Here is a 17,213-nt window from a genome sequence, read left to right as displayed (position 1 = left end):
TTAAAACATTTATTTTATGAATTTCGAATTTATGTATTTGAGATGGTAAATCATTAAAAGTAACAACCTTATCCACAAAATTTATTTTGCAATGAAATGAGGAAAGAAAATCAATTCCTAAAATTATGTCGTAATCTTGAGCTAGGTCAGAATAGGTGACTAAAAAATCATGTCGGAAGATTTTGTCATTAATTGAAAGTGGTAAGGTAACATTCGAATAAGATTTTATTTCACTTCCACTTAAAGTAGTTATTTTGATATTTGAATTAAAAGGTTTATACTTTATCAATTTTGAATTTACTTTCTTTAATATTTTATCACTTAACAGAGATACACTCGCTCCCGAATCTAAAAGTGCATAACATTTAATGTTTCCGATTTCCAATTGAATGACTGGCAATGCGCAATTCTGACCTAATTGATAAGATAAAGTATTTTGAGTGTTACCCTTTAAAGTTTGAGGGATTCGTTGGGATTTTATCGATCCCTTTGAAAGTTTAAATATCTTTGTTTTGGTACGGTAGATCTGTTATCTGTGAAACGGGGATTTTGGTTTATTGACCTCGTATGATAAGGGTTAGAAGCGTTCAAAATCATGTTGCTTTGATTTGTTCTGTAATTATTTCTATTGCGAGGGAAAGTATCCCTATTATTTGCCAAAGGATTGCTTTTGCTCCTACTGTGTTGAAACCAACATTGAGATGAAAGATGATTCCGACGACCGCAGTGCATACAAGATAGATTTCTTTGAGTTTTTTGTTGGGGCATTCTCCTATTTCTATCATCAAAATTTATTTTCTCTAATTGTTTGGAAATAGTATTTATCATATTATTTGATATTTCAGTTTGTTTGTTAAGAAATTCTGTCATTTTCTTTTCAATCGCCGTTTCGGGCTCTGTTACTACATTGTTTACTACTTCAAGTTCCGATGTGAATTTAATGTTAACCTCATCCAGTAAAGCATTTTCAACAGCTTCATTGAATGTTTTTGGGTTACGACTCAAAGTCAATCGCTTAAGTGATGGCTGGAGACCTTCTAAGAATTTTGCCAGTTTAGTTTGGTCGACTATAGTATCTGCATTTTCCTTAGATGAATTTTCAAGACCAAAATAGTTAATTGTTAAATTTGATAACCTAGATGAGTAACTTCGAATTGATTCACCTGGATTTTGTCTGCAATTAGAAAATTGTTGTTGGCGGTGCAAAAGAGTAGATTTCTTTGCAAAAAATTTAGAAAATTTATTCTTAATGTTTTCATATTTCTTTTCATTTAGGAGTTCGGGATCATCTATAAAAAATTGTAATGCTGGGCCTTTTAGTTTACTTTTCATAACCGCGATATGTTCTGCATCATTCCATTCTGCTATAGTACCTACCTCTTCAAGATTTGTAAGAAAATATGCAACATTAGAAAATATTTCTCCGTCAAAGATGTTAACTAGATTTTGATAACCGGCTATTTTATTAGGGTTTGGGATTTCTGCCATTTTTAATACACTAGTAAGTGAAATTTGTCAACAACATTTAAAGTACTAAACACTTAGAAATATTTACACTTGCATTGTTAATGCATGATTACAACGAAAAATTAAATTACCTGACAATATAAAATCATTCGAAAATAAATAACTCATTGCATATTACCATAGCCCTTTTAAGCACAGTGGTACGACAGCGAAACCGCACTTTTTAAAAAATTATTCTTAGCGGCACAAAGGTCAATCTCCGAAACCAATAATATTAAAGTATTATTTTAACTTTACTAAACATCACCAGATAGCAGCACTACACTTAGATTATATCTTCCTTTGAAAAAAATAAAAAGTTTTCAAGGCCCTTTTTCATTACTGCAAGTTTTTTTTTTTTTTACTCAATAAAATACAAAAAAAGTTTGAAGCATATCACTCAGATTTGTTGTTTATGAGCTTCTTTTGACACACAAATTTTTCCCAATAAAGATTCCTCAGAAAAGTATTTAATTTTTACCTTTATATTTTTTGGTTTCAGAGTGAAGCCACTGTGCCCCTAGAACATTATATCCACCAACACGAGTCTTTATACTTTTTCCCCCTTCCTTCACTCAGATAGTGAAGTGGGTAAAAATTTATTAGGGTTTTTTCTTCATGGGGCTTATAAATGGGGAGCAATGTGTCTCTTATCTATTTCTATTGAAAATAAAGTCTATTACTTCAAATTTCTTATCTGAAACAAGTTAATTCTGCTCATTTGAGTTCTTTTTGAATAAGCGAACAGTCGTATTTAGTTGATGCTATAATATCCATTTTCTACTATTAAAATTTTTCTGCATTTTATTTGTCTTAAAAATTAAGAATTTAAATTTTTTATTATTATTATTATTTATTTATATTGTTGATTTTCAATTAAGATAATCAATTTCAATTCAATGATAATCAATTCATTTTATTTCATATTTTATTTTTATTATTATACATTTTATTTTTATTATTATATATTTCTGTACTATTTATTTTATCCTGATATTGTATAATATATATTATATTTTACTTAGAGTATTTTTTGTGTTTGAAATTCATGCGTTTTATTTTTCACTAATATATATTTTATTATATACTATTTTTGTATTATATTATATTTGTTAAAGCCTTTTTTGGTCTTTAAAATTATATAAATAGTTTTAGTACTTTAAGTTTATTGTTTGATTTCTGAAAAGTGAAAATTTATTGTAAAAAAAGTTAAAAAAGATAATATATTTTTTTCACATGAAAATGTTCTATGTGGACACTGGTTAACCACCGAAACCACCACCCCCTGTGTGGTGCAATGAATCAGAATTTTTTTTAAATGTCATTTTCCCATTCTTAGATCCTAAGCATCATAATTAGTTTCTCAATTTTAAAAAAATATGAAAATTTATGTTCGTGTGCCTCAAAGGGATAGAGAGGGAAAAAAAATTTTTTTTTTGGAAGCGCCATATTGTTACACGGCACCATATTGTTACGGTGGTTTACAGACACAAAACTACTACTTATCAATTTAACCTGTGATCGTTTTATTTTATGCATATATTGTCGAATTAATTTACATACTTCAACTATTTAAAATACTTAGATTAATAACACTTTAATAAAATACAAAATTTAAATAACAAATTAATTAAAAGGCTTTGATTGGTTACAAATAAACTAATTGGCATGGAGAGAACTTACCCATACTGATGTTCATATTGGAAGTTGGTGAACCTCAAAATGACTCGGTTCTACTCTCTCTACTACTACTGCTACTGTTTTTGTTGTCTTTTTTTGATCTTTTATACTAAACTTTTTGCTAGATAAAACTATTGCTAAATTCTGGAAAGGTCACACAAGAGATCAAACTTGGACTATAAACTTCTGATTAACCCTTTCCGACACGTATTTCTTAACTTTAATCAAGAGAGTTTATTTGTATTTGCTTAAGTTCTATGTACTAATGGAAGTTTCCACAGTATTTTAAATCTAATCAATTATTTTGCAATTTACGATAAATCTATTTTAAATGTTTTATTGTGATTCTGAATTAAGTGACGATAAGCGTCACATTAAGCTTGCCAATAAATATATACATACAATAATTTTTAGCTGAAATCGGGTTGGAATTGAAATTTTTCTTTATATATATATATAATAAAGATAACTCGAATGAGTTCTGAGCAAATATTACTAAGCTTTTTTTTTCATTTTTGAATACGTTGTTATGGTATATTTAATTTTTGTAATTATAAAGAAAATATGTGATTGCTGAATAATTTGTCATTTTTCACTAGGAGATGAAAACCGAGCTGTTTAAACGTGGCTTATACAATGTGATTCTGGTTGATTGGACATGGGGAAATGGACCCGATTACCTTCCAAGTGCTGAAAATACGAAGACTGTAGGAAAACACGTTGCCTATGTCATTAAAAACATAATGGTAAGAGTATGGTAACCCCTTACCGATCGGTTAATTTTCTAGAAAACGGTCATAAAAGTGCCTATCTTTTTACTAGTGTTATTTGATAAGTGGTGACATCTAGTTCGAAATAAACTAACTATCTACAATTAACTTAAAAATATGAAATACCTTAAAATTATAAAATGAGAAATAAAATATTTTCTGGGCAAAAGAAATGAATCAGTTTTATTCTTATTCCCAAGTATTTTTTTTAGTATTTTTATAACATTTAAAGTTGTGTGTTTGTAGAGTAATTGTGTAGTGTGACTCACAGAAAACGAATTATAAATTTAAATCCAATTAAAAGGAGTAGTAGGAAATATTATATTTGAATGTTATTAATAGCGTGTTACTATTGTAATAGTATAATGTTTTTATGTTTGCTCTAAATTAATTTATTCTATTTTATACCCGTCCTTGAACAGCCGACCCAATTTTTGGGCTTACGACTACTAATGTTCACCTCGAAAGCCTTGTAATTTTGAATCCTATCCAGAAGACAAGGGAACTCTGGATCAAGAATTGGGAGAAATTTTGCTTTCATAGAGAACTTTTTTATGGAACTAAACTGCCTTTGTGTTACATGGAGAGGAAAACCCCCCACGGTTTGCCTGACAGCAAGGGGACTCCAACCCATGATCCCTCTACCACTGAGGATATTTTCAGTCAACACTGTGACTGGTGTGAGCCGGGTGCGGAATTCGTATAGACCAGTCATTGCCGGGATTGACCTCTTTGGAAGTCGAACGCTCTATCTCCCGAGCCACCACGGATCGCTATGAATGATTAACATTTTACGTAATTATATTACCCTCGCTTGAATCACGGCATGAATTAATCGTATTTGAGTCCTTCCATACTATTAAGTGTTATGCACGGTATATTTTCTAGATTATTTTCATTTATTATGAATAATAATAAATAAAAATAGTCTATAAAATATACCGCAGTCTATATAATAGTCTATAAAATATACCTATAAAATATTTATTTTATTTATAGTGCTATTTAATTACCTTTATTGTGTTTTGTATCCTATCAGCTCTTTTGATCGGAATTTTTTTTTAAATTAAATAGTTTTTCTTGTAGAGGTCACAATTCTGTTATTCTGTGTTTCGGCACTGAGAAGCAGGGTTTTTTTTTGTTGTTTTTAATACCGTAATTGTTAGATGTCTGTTTTTAAGAAATAATTTCTTTATCCGCCTTGTTTTTAACTTTATTCATGTGTCATATTTTCTGTAAGTGCTTAATATTTAGTAATAATATACATAACTCTCGATTGAAAAACACAATAAATTAACCGTATTTTAGTTGTTCCACGGTATAAAGTATTACGTACGGTACATTTTATAAGTTTTTTTCTTTCTTTTATTGCGTTTTGTATCCTGTCAGCTATATTATTCGGAAATTTATTTTCGATTGATTACGTTTTTTTTTTTATGGTTACTATTCTGACGGAATATTTGTTTATAGAACTGAAACTGTAGCATGTCTGTTTTGGTGCAATTATTTGCTTTATTCGCGGTGCTGAACTTCATTCGGGACTAACTTTTCTTATCTAGGTAATTTTCAAAAAGAATCTAACGAACAATTCAGGTTCAAATTTTGCAGTTTTTTTTACATGAAAATAAATTTTTATCTTTATCAAAATACAATTAAGAAAATTTCAATTACTTTAAAATTGTTCTCTTTGCCTCCGGCTTCATTTATATTTTAAAGAAATTTTTATGAAAAAGGAAATAATGAACCAAAATATGCATATTTTAAAAATAAATAATTGACTCTTGGACATATCAGATATCAAACACTCTTGAATGAAGTATTTAAATATTGTACTTATAACTGTGCTTGCAGATTTCAATTGTACTTTCACGTTTTAAAAGATATCAGCGCCACCTTAACCTACTTGGCACAATTAATATTGATACCAAAGGGAGTTTTAATGTTGAACTCCGTATCTTTCAAACGTAAACGTAAATACAGTGCGAAAAAAAAAAGAAGAAAAAAAAAAAAAAAGAAGAGCGGACTACTCTGAATAGTTTTTGATCGGATCACGTTCAAGGTCGAGGGGATGAGGTCAAATATGCTAATGAACAAGTGCAGACGATATTTTAAGTTACGGAACAAGACTTTAAAACATACTTTCTCTTAATAAACATAGCTTCTTTTCGACATATTTGGAGGTAGCCGCAATCTGGGAAATGTGGTCCCAATAGTTTGATCAGGAGAGCGGTCCAAAGTTTTGTTAGTTTTACTTTCTGCGGCCCTTAATGTTAGTTTTACTTTTTGAGTATTTCGCTAAATCTCGAAAACATTTTAAGCGAATTAAAAAAAAAATTGCACATAATCATAAAATTTTTTAGTTTAAAGATAATTTCATGCAAAAATCAAATTTTTGTAAATATTTATTATTTTTTATTATTTCATTTAATAATAATCGAAAAAAAAAACATGAACTGCAAGGTATAAAATTTTTTGCGCATAATTTTTAAGTTTGTAATTTTAAATGGCAAAATACAAAATTTGAGCTAAATCGGTCGAATAATTCCTGAGAAATCGAATTTTTAAAAAGTCATATATTTAAAATTTGATTTCTCAGGAACTAATCAACCGATTTTGGTCGAATTTTGTACTTTCCCATTTAAAACTGCGTACTTTAAAATGATGCAAAACTTGTACGTCTTACGATTCAAAATTGTTTCGATGATTACTAAATAATGTAATAAAAATAATAAATATTAACTAAAATTTATTTTTGCATGGAATTATATTTTTGGATAAACAAATTTAATAGCTGTGTGCAAAACTTTTCAATTCGCTTAAAAAGATACCGAAATATAGCGAAATATGCAAAAAATTGAATTAACATTAAGGGATCTATATTGTTAGGACCCCTTACCTGACCAAACTATTGGAACCATATTTCCCAGATTGCGGCTACTTTGAAAGCTACCTAGTCAGAAATCCGAATCCGTCGAAAAAAAGGTATGTTTATTCAGAGAAAGTACGTTTTTGTGTCTGATTTCGTAACTTAAAATATCGTCTGCGCTTATTGATTAGCATATTTGAGGTCACCCCTTCGAACCATTAAGATTGAGTCCTAGAACGTGAAGATAATAGTCATTAGATTAAAAGTTATTAAGGATGTTCCACTTATTTATTTATTTTTTTTGCTCACTGTACACCGAATTTGGTGCGTATCGGTCAGAATTGCGAATTTGTATAAGATACATGCATACATATACGCATAAATATTTTGCTTTATTTATTTCGATGCTATTTTGTTTATTTCTAAAAATGGCTTTTCAATATCTATTTTTTCCTACTTGATAATTTCGGAATACTTATTTATAGAATTGTTTATTATTTATCTGGTATTTAGAATTTTTTTGTGTCAAACGGAAAAGTAGTTTTTGATGTGCATAATATTTTTTCCATGTAATCGACAAAACGTTAATCTTGACGCCTTACAACATAGCAATTATCATTGAAAGCATATAAATAGAAAAATTTATGAATAAAAGAATGGCTAAAATGTTATACTAATTCTTGGAAGTTAAAAACAAAAAGTCACCGAAACAAGTTATTACCCCGTGAATCAATTAACATTTGACATTTGATTGATACGGTGATATCTGAATGAATTTGTACAATTAGAGTATTTTTTTCCCTTGGACTTATCGTTATGATAGGAAAAGAGTTAATAGTTAGAACCAAAAGTAATTATGAGTAATATATTCTGTGGTTAAAACTTAATAAATTCACTTTCTGTTCTATATTTAAAACATAGTTAATTCTGAGGTTGATATATTACCATTAAATCAGTAGTTATCAAATCTATGCTGAATTTGTTTATTTTCAAAGCTCTTATTTCTAAATTAATTTAAATGTCACGTAATTTTTTTTCTGCAATATTCTTCTGCATGCGAAATTTTTTTTTATTTTAATGCAAAGTTTTTTTTACACTAAAAGTACTGTACACACAACAAGTCTAAATTTAGACTCAGTGAAAACTAAATACAAGCCTATAAAAACTACCATTGCAATAAATATGTAAATTTACATTTACTCAATTTTATTTTATTGATTTTTACTTAATTTCAGAAACAAATAGGAGTTGGTCCAGAAGCTTTTCACCTGGTTGGTCATAGTCTAGGAGCACACATTGCTGGGTTTGTTGGAAAAAGCGTGAAACAATTGAGACGAATAACAGGTGATCCTAATTATAATAATTTATAAAATAGGCAAAATACTGTATTAGAAATATCTAGCATGAAATCTTTTTGCTTATTTAAAATGTGCGATAGCTTACCAAGAACTAAGAACTGCCCAACCAATTAAACAACTTTTAACAAAAGAGCTGCATATGTCTTATTAAAATCCAACAAGAGAGGCTTTGAATACAATTAACAGTGAACTTATGTCGAACAAAAGACACGATTTGTCCCTTAGGAAAATTTGCCATAGGTTTGCCATAAAAAAATGCCATAGGATATTCCTATGGGGTTTTGCCATAGGCAAAGCCCCATAGGAATACCCTATGGCAGGGGTGGCGAACCTTTATGCACCAACGTGCCATTTTTTCAAAAAAATTTTAATGAGGTCATAGACGCGCCGTCAAGTAATTTTGACTTCTTGATTATTGGAAAAATAATAATACTAAATAATATCAACTCAGAACTCTTTATTTACTAAGAAAAAAAAAGCATTTTGCAATGTCTCAGTTATACGCGTAATTCGACCTAAAGTAACATTAGTGTGATTTCTGTTGTTGCAGATTAGAAAACAAATTACTTATATTAGGTTGTAAGATGTTAGTTTTAAGCAGGACTGTTAATTTTTTTTACTAGTTATTTATTGTTAGCTTGTTTTTTACAGTTATTGTTTTTTTGGCATTAAATTGTTAATTTTTTTTGTCAACTGTTTATTTTATTTTGTTTGTTTCTGTGAATTTTAATTTAATTGTTAATATTCTTCATAGTGAACTTTGTGATCGGTGGTGTGCCCAGAATATTGTGTTGCGTGCCATAAATGGCACGCGTGCCATTGGTTCGCCACCCATGCCCAATGGCATTTTTTTATATGGCAACATTTTGCCGTAGGCAAAACCCCATAGGAATATCCTATAGCATTTTTTTATATGGCAAATTTTTGCCATAAAACTAAGATGTGCTACATCTTGTGAAGAAATATTTTTCCATAGGCTATGGTACACCTTTGCCATACAGCTATGGCAACATTTCTCTTTGATATTTTACCATACATCAAAAAATAATTACTTACAAGAATCTTTCGCAATGGATATTAAAAATGCAAAACTTAATAATTGTAAATTAAATATATATCCAGAAAGCTTTTTTTAAAAAAATTTCTTTGATAAACTTCCCCTAATTTACTTGCAGAATCCTTTCTGAATGCTGTTCTTATTCAAATAAATTTTAAACGGTTAGTACTAACCGTTAGAAATGGGTCCGGTGGTCGGAGCGAGTGGGGAAAATATTAGTTATATTAATTAGGAACAAAATATAAATTTGTGCAGGCAACCAATTTTTGTTAAAGCTGTAAAACACAAGAAAATAGAAAGTGGGTCCGGAGGTCGGAGCGAGTATAAAAAACGTTAATTTGATTGATTGGTATTATAATTTGCTAGATAAGCGTCAGATATTAGAGGAACCTAAAAGAAAGTGAAGTAAAATAATGGTTCGATGGTCGGAGCGAGTATGAAAGTTTTTTAAATTTTGATCTGTGATACTAAGCTAAAAATACTAAAACACTACGAAACTACTCTACTAAAACACTATGAAAACTCAAAAGGAAAAAGAGTATGTAACGGTGCAACCAGTGGTGGCATGTGAACAAAATTTTATCCATAAAAAAGATGGTATTAGACTATGAAAAGCTAAGAATAGAAAACAGGCTAAATTAGTTGATCCCCTACTAGTGAGGGATATAAGACTCAGAAAATTTATGTTGAGTTGTGTTAAGCACAATTAGAAAAGAGAACGCAATATAGAAACATTGGTAAATAGAAAACATGTTTAAGACATGATTAAAATTGAAAAAATAAATAATTGCTATTGACAAATTGACACTTGGTCAGGGATAGTAAATAAAAATTAATTGGGTATAGGAAATCGCTATTACGAAAAAGTTGTAAAGGAAAGATTAAATTTGTAAAAGCATTTTTGGTAACAGCAGCAGATGATATGGCCAGGGACTGGGACAGTCCCTGGCCATTTCTTAAAAAAAGTTGATGATATTGAAGCAAAACAATTGTCAACCAGTAATCCAGCAAATCTAGTTAAGTGATGACCCTAAGCTATGTATAAATATGTAACAGAACATTGTACAAATATATGTGGATACTCAAGAAATATTAGTTGTAAGATAGTAAAACGCAGAGACATGATAAAAAACAATTTAGTGGTAAAAAAAATTTACACACAAAATAAAAATATAAATAGCCCTAACATATGTAAGATAATGTAAAAAAGCATTGCACCTAAGTGGAATTAAAATCAAAAACTTATGAGAATGTAAACACTGACTTTGATATTCATATATGACAGCAATAAAATGAAATTATCCCCGAACAAGTTTAAAGAATTAAAATTTTTTAATTATTAAAGAAATGATGGATCTGGCTTGATGATAAGCACTTAACTACGGTTTTCATCATGAAGATTGTTTACAAACTGCTATGGGGAATAGAACACCATTAATAATGGAAAAGTGATGTGACTTTAAAAATTTATATAAAATCAGAGGGAGGGGATAAAATAAAAAGAAAGATGTCGCTTAATCAGAAACAGTTGGGAGAAAGAAATATAAAAATTTTAGATAAAAATATAAACAGCAAGATATTAATTAAAGTGTACAAAGTCAGCTTAACAAATGGCAAAATTTAATATAGCGAAAACCTATACTCAATCGCGACATATTTTGAAAAGATACAGATAATAAAAGTACCAGACAGCCGGAAATTAAAACCTTAATAAATTCAGATAGATAATCGCATAGGCGTTTGCAATAAAATGTTTTTGACCAAGAATAAGATCGAAAAAATATTAAAATAAGTAGCCAAAGTTAGCGAAAGATTCCACTTGTAGTGAATGACACGTTAATATGGCGGTCTGAGACTCTAAGCCTAAAAGAATGGAACATCGGATTTCAAACACTCAAAAATGGGAAAATTGGCCACCAGGAGGCTGGAAAAGACTCACCAGGAATGCTTTGTGGGATTACATGTTGAATTTAATTAACTTCGGGGTGAAAAAATGGATATTTCTTTCTTTTAGAAGATGTTTTTGAGGACTCCATAGAAGTTGTTGTTTCGTTGGTGGGAATCTAGATCAGCTTTTCTCTTTGATATACTGCCATACAAATCCTTATGGTTACCATTGGCCTATGGTATACTTTTTTTTCCTTCCAGACGTGGACACGTACCTAGGTTTGCAAAACCCTTAACCGTATAGACCACGTCCGGACGACAGTCTAGCTCGCACGAAACGCGGCACATAAGTAAACCATTACAAAATTCATAACTGCACCACAATTACAAAGCACAATTGCGCAATACAGATGACAATAATGCTTATCACATTAGTTAAATTTATAAAAAAAAAATTGAAGCAAAGAGAACAATAAATGGAGCGAATTTTGTTATATACATAATAATTGAAAAAAAAGAAGCAAAAAGAAAACAAATAAAGAAAATGTAAACGAGGACGAAATGTATAATGAAGGACAAAATCAGAAACTGTTAAACACTTTCAAGATTACTTAAAAAGTCAGGTTTAATTAAAATTTTAATAAGGAGTCGTTTTCTGCTAGAAAATTCATTACGTTAATTAATTTGGAGTTTAATGTTTTATTTGTAAGAAAGTTTTTTTGCCAAATATGTAAATTATTAATGTTTGAAAGTCGTGTATGCCATGATATTGTGTAAAGACAAGTTGATAAGTAATGCTCTGGTGTACCTGGTTGACCACAGGTACAAAGGTCTGTATCCGAGATATGAAGGTAATGAAAGAAAGAAGGAAAAGGGCCGTGACCTGTTAGGAACCAGACAACTTGTTTAATTGGAATTGAATTAAAGTAGTTGACATTATTGATGATGTTAAACAGACGTCTTCCTCTATCGGAATTATTCCATTGGTTTTGCCAATTACTAGATAAAGATTTTTTAAGAGATTGTTTTAAGTGTGAAACAGGAAGAGGAAAGGAATAATTTTTAATGTTTTGTGTTGCTTCTTTGGCCGATTCGTCCTATGGTATACTGCCATACAAATCTTTATGGTTACCATTGGCCTATGCCATACAAATTTCTATGGTAGCCATAGGTTTTTGGGGTTTTGCCGTACGAATCTCTATGGTAACCATAGGCGTATGGTATCTTGCCATACAAATTTCTATGCTAGCCACAGGCTATTGGGGTTGTGCCATACAAATCTCTATGGTAACTGTTGAGGGGGTCGATATGCGGACTGTATATTACGATTGATTAAGTACAAACGATAACTATTTAACAATTTATTAACAAACGATGAATGACGCCATTTGAAGACGTCCGACGATATCAAAAACAAAAACAACAAGAGCTCTTCTTTTCGCCAAATGAAAAGATAAACGAAGCCAAAGCCGATAGAGGCGCCAACATACCGCCCGGCTTTGAAATATCCACTTCAAACAAATACATACACAACAATAAATGACAATTTATAATGCAAATGATAAAAAAAAAAGAGTTCTAAAAATTTATGACTAAATAAACAAATAACATAATATTTTTCAAAAGCAAACTAAATGCACACAATCACATTCTTTATGACAACAATGAAAAAAAATAAACATGTAAAACTAATTAATAGTAGACTCATTGATAGGTAAAACGCATATATTTGATATGCTGCGTTTAAAGAAACCTTGTGCAGTTTTTACAATAACAACTCGAATTTTTCCATCATTTCCTGGGATAACCTCATGGATACGACCAATAATCCATGAACAAAGGGGTAGATTATCTTCTTTAATTAAAACTAGTGTTCCTGGTTTAACATTATTTTTTTCGAATAACCATTTACTTCTTTGCTGTAAATTATTCAGATAATCTCTTGACCATTTTTTCCAAATAGTTTGATTGATTTTTTGTATCCTTTGCCATCGAGAGAGTCGATTATCAGGAATGTCTGCAACAGGAAATTCTGGAATACTGTTTATGGGTCGCCCAATTAAAAAATGACTGGGAGTTAGGGTCTCAAAATCATTGGGGTCCGAAGAAAGGGGAAAAAGTGGTCTACTGTTTAATACACCTTCAATTTGGTTTATAACCGTTAAAATTTCCTCTAATGTTAATTTAGAGTTTCCAATAGTTCTTTTCAAATGGTGCTTAAAAGATTTAACTCCCGCCTCCCAAATGCCACCAAAATTTGGCGATCTGGGAGGAATAAATTTCCAAACAACGAATTCATGGGATAAATAAGAAGCAAGATTTTCTGAATTTTTAACAAGATCATGCAATTTTCTCAATTCAGATTGAGCACCAGTATAATTTGTGGCATTATCGGAAAATATAATAGAAGGCAGACCTCTTCTCGCGAAAAACCTTTTAAGGGTGGCAATTAATGCTTCTGCTGTCAAATCACTTACTATTTCCAAATGAATGGCACGGGTAATAAAACATACAAAAATTACAACATAGATTTTGTTTAAGATTCCCTTCCGCTGATTTTTATATTTAATAAGAAAGGGACCGCATAAATCGGTTCCAGTTTTTGAAAAGGGAGGGCTTATGGTAACTCTTTCTTTCGGTAAAGAAGCCATAATTTGCTGTTCTATCTTAGGTTTAGCTTTGAAACATGTTATGCAATCGTGAACGATTTTCCGAGCAGTGTTCCTACCATTTAAGGGCCAAAACTCTTGTCTAACACAATGAAGCAAAGTTTGCGCACCAACATGCAAATTTTTTAAATGAAAATACTGGAAAATTAAAGTAGTTATTTTATGATCTCTTGGAATTAGCAATGGGTGCTTCTGATCATAAGATAAATTCGAATTGTTGATTCTGCCCCCTACTCTAACCAAACCATTAGAATCAAGAAAAGGATTTAAATTACTTACGTGGCTGTCCTTCAATCTTTTTTTATTTTTTAATGCATGTATCTCCTTCCTAAATACAATTACCTGTACTAACTTTACTAGAGAAAGCTTTGCATGCTGAAGTTCCTCTCTAGTGATGGGACCAAACATCCTTTCCTGTTTCCGACAATTAGAAATGAACCTATAAATGTAACTCAAAATACGAATTAGTTTTACAAAATTATTACTTAAAGTGAGAAAACTATTAACAAAGTCTGAGTTGGAAGACAAAGTAAGAGTTATATTCGATGATTTTTTAAGTTCACGCTCACAAAGTTCACTGTTCAAAATTTCAATGGATTGTTGATCTGTTGGTTGAATGTCTAAATTCGATGGTCCAGAGAACCACAAGTCCAGTGACACCAATTCGGAAGGATCGATTCCTCGCGAAATCAAGTCAGCAGGATTCTCCTCAGATGGTATATGTCTCCAGTGAAAATTATTTGAAAGTGTTTGAATTTTGGATACACGATTTCCAACAAATGTTTTTAATTGGTGCGGAGATGAGTTAATCCAAGCCAAGGCGATGGTAGAGTCTGAAAATAAAGTGACCTCTTTGATATCCATTCTTAAAGCAGCTATAACTTTTTGAACTAACTTAGCAAGTAAAAGGCATGCACATAACTCCAAACGAGGTACGGATATTATTTTTAGAGGTGCAATTCTAGATTTACTGGCTAGGATTTTAAAGGCAGAGTTAGAACTGTCAGGATGAAGATATATCACAGCTCCGTAAGCCAAAGTGGAAGCATCAGCAAATCCAACGAGAGCAATTTTCTTAACTTTAGAGGTTAGAACATATCTGTCGATTCGAATGTTCTCTAAAGCTTTCAGGTTACTGACGAAACGATTCCATTCTCGAGCAATGTGCTCCGGCAAATTGTCATCCCAATTAAGGTTTTGAGTCCAAAGTTTTTGAAGCATTATCTTAGCTCTACTGATGACGGGTCCAAGAAAGCCAATTGGATCATACAACCTAGCAATGACTGACAATACATCTCGTTTGGTATAGGTTGATTGCTGGGACACGCATACTTTGAAAGTGAAAGTATCTTGTCCCGGTTGCCAAATTATACCTAGTGTTTTAGTAGATTCTTCAGTCTCGAAAGAGAATTCTTCGTTAAAGTTGCTGTCATTGATCAAGTCCCTGGAATTCGAGTTCCATTTGTGCAATGTCATGCCACAACTATCAAACATTTTAACTAATTGAGTCTTTAACTCTAAAGCCGATTCAAGATCTGTTGATCCAGTAACTACATCGTCCATGTATAAATCAGAAAGAACAACTTCTGAAGCAAGAGGGTAATTCAACTGTTCATCCATCGCTAACTGCTTCAATGTTCTAATGGCCAGCAATGGAGCGTTTTTTGTTCCATACGTAATTGTTTTCATTCTGAATACTGTAAGCACTTCGTCTTCTTGAGTTTTCCACAAAATTCTCAATAAATCTCTTTGAGACGGATCGATTAATATTTGACGAAACATCTTCCTAATATCAGCTGTTAAGGCAATCTTGTGTTTTCGAAATCGAACAATCAAATCAAAAACGTTTTCTCTCACTTCTCCGGTTAGCAATATGTCATTTAAGCTTTGTCCTGTCGATGTAGGCGTAGAGGCATTAAATACGACTCTTAGTTTTGTAGAAGTTTTGTCCGGGCGAAAAATGCCATGATGTGGCATATAATATGATAAAGAAGGTGAAATATCATCTACAACCTTTTCCATATGATTTAAATTTTCGTATTCATTTATGAATTCACAATAAAGTTTCTTCATTTCAGGATTGGTGTTCAATCTTCTCACGGTCTGATTCAAGCGTTTCTGAGCTATATAACGAGATTCACCAATAGTTTCCAGCGCTTCCTCACGAATAGGCATTTTGACCATGTAACGACCGCTTTCTGCTCTTTTATGATTCTTTTGAAAGTGACTTTCGCAAAATGCTTCTTCATCACTCAAAATTCGGGAATTATCTATTTCTTCAATTTCCCAAAATTTCTTAATGCTATTTTCAATGTTTTCTGCACGATAAACTAAATTACAATAATGTTTTGGATTTTTGGATTCATATGAACCACTAGCAATAAACCAAAAACAGAATCTTGAAATGTTAAGTTTTCTGAAGTGCGATATTTATTTTCTTTAATGATTTCAAAAAAATGTTCAGCACCTAAGATCATATCAATTTTTCCAGCCTTAGTGAAAGAGGGATCAGCTAATATTAAATGATTGGGAATAACAATGTTCTGTAAATTCAAAGTGTTAGATGGAATTAAATCCGTAATTTTATTGACTACTAAAAATTCAGTGCGAAGCGAAAACGATGAATCTTTATTAGAAACAAGAGCATTCAATTTATATTTAACATTTGTTTCATTTCCTCCTAACCCACTTATTGGAATATTTATTCTTTCTTTTTTCAATTCGATTTTGTTTGCGAAATCCGAAGTCATAATATTTACCATACTTCCACTATCCAACAACAAACGTCCTTGAACGAAACAGTTACTCACAGGATTCCAAATCCAAGCTAGAGCCGTTGCGAGAATTATGTTTTTATTTTTACAAGTGTTTGTAGTAGCGAACACATGAGATATTAAATTATCATTTGAAACATTATTTATGTCCTGAGAAGTTGGATTACAGACTGGCGCCTGCGATTCTTGCTCTATTAGAGATTCCGAATTAATCTCCGTTTGGCGAAAATTATTTTCCTTGCGATGCAATAAGGAATTATGCTTAGCTTGACAGAATTTGCATGTAAATTTCGATGGACAGGAATTCAGTTTATGTGATGCATTTAAACAATTAATGCACAGATTATTTTTCTTAACAACATCAAATCTGAGAATTGGTGACATTTTTAAAAAAGAGGGACAGTTGTAAATTAAATGGTCCTTTGAACACAAATGGCATTTATTGCAATTCGATTTCACAACAAAGTTGCGTGCTTTGTTTTGATGTTGAATATTCTTAGCTTTGTTCACAAAAAAGTTTCCCTGAAGATTTTCTAATGTTTGACATCTTTTTTGAATAAATTCCATAAATGTATTGAATTTTGGAAGTTCAGTAGAAGTTAAACTCATTTCATACTGTTTGCGACTTTCCTTATCCAATTTTTGA

General features: G+C 31.1%; 1 protein-coding gene across 1 annotated transcript in view; it reads left to right on the top strand.

Moving 5' to 3' along the window:
• Positions 1 to 17,213, top strand: part of LOC147806300 (inactive pancreatic lipase-related protein 1-like) — a 52,676-nt gene that overhangs the window by 22,004 nt on the left and 13,459 nt on the right. The window contains exons 3-4 of the mRNA XM_087169132.1: positions 3,786 to 3,932; positions 8,058 to 8,166. Coding sequence (XP_087025258.1) covers positions 3,786 to 3,932; positions 8,058 to 8,166 — 256 coding nt within the window. The remainder of the gene's footprint in view (positions 1 to 3,785; positions 3,933 to 8,057; positions 8,167 to 17,213) is intronic.

The sequence above is a fragment of the Parasteatoda tepidariorum genome, chromosome 8 (assembly GCF_982258835.1).
Source record: "Parasteatoda tepidariorum strain Cologne lab strain chromosome 8, Ptep-v5.0, whole genome shotgun sequence".
Taxonomy (NCBI): Eukaryota; Metazoa; Arthropoda; class Arachnida; order Araneae; family Theridiidae; genus Parasteatoda; species Parasteatoda tepidariorum.
This window is presented reverse-complemented; position numbering and strand designations above follow the sequence as displayed.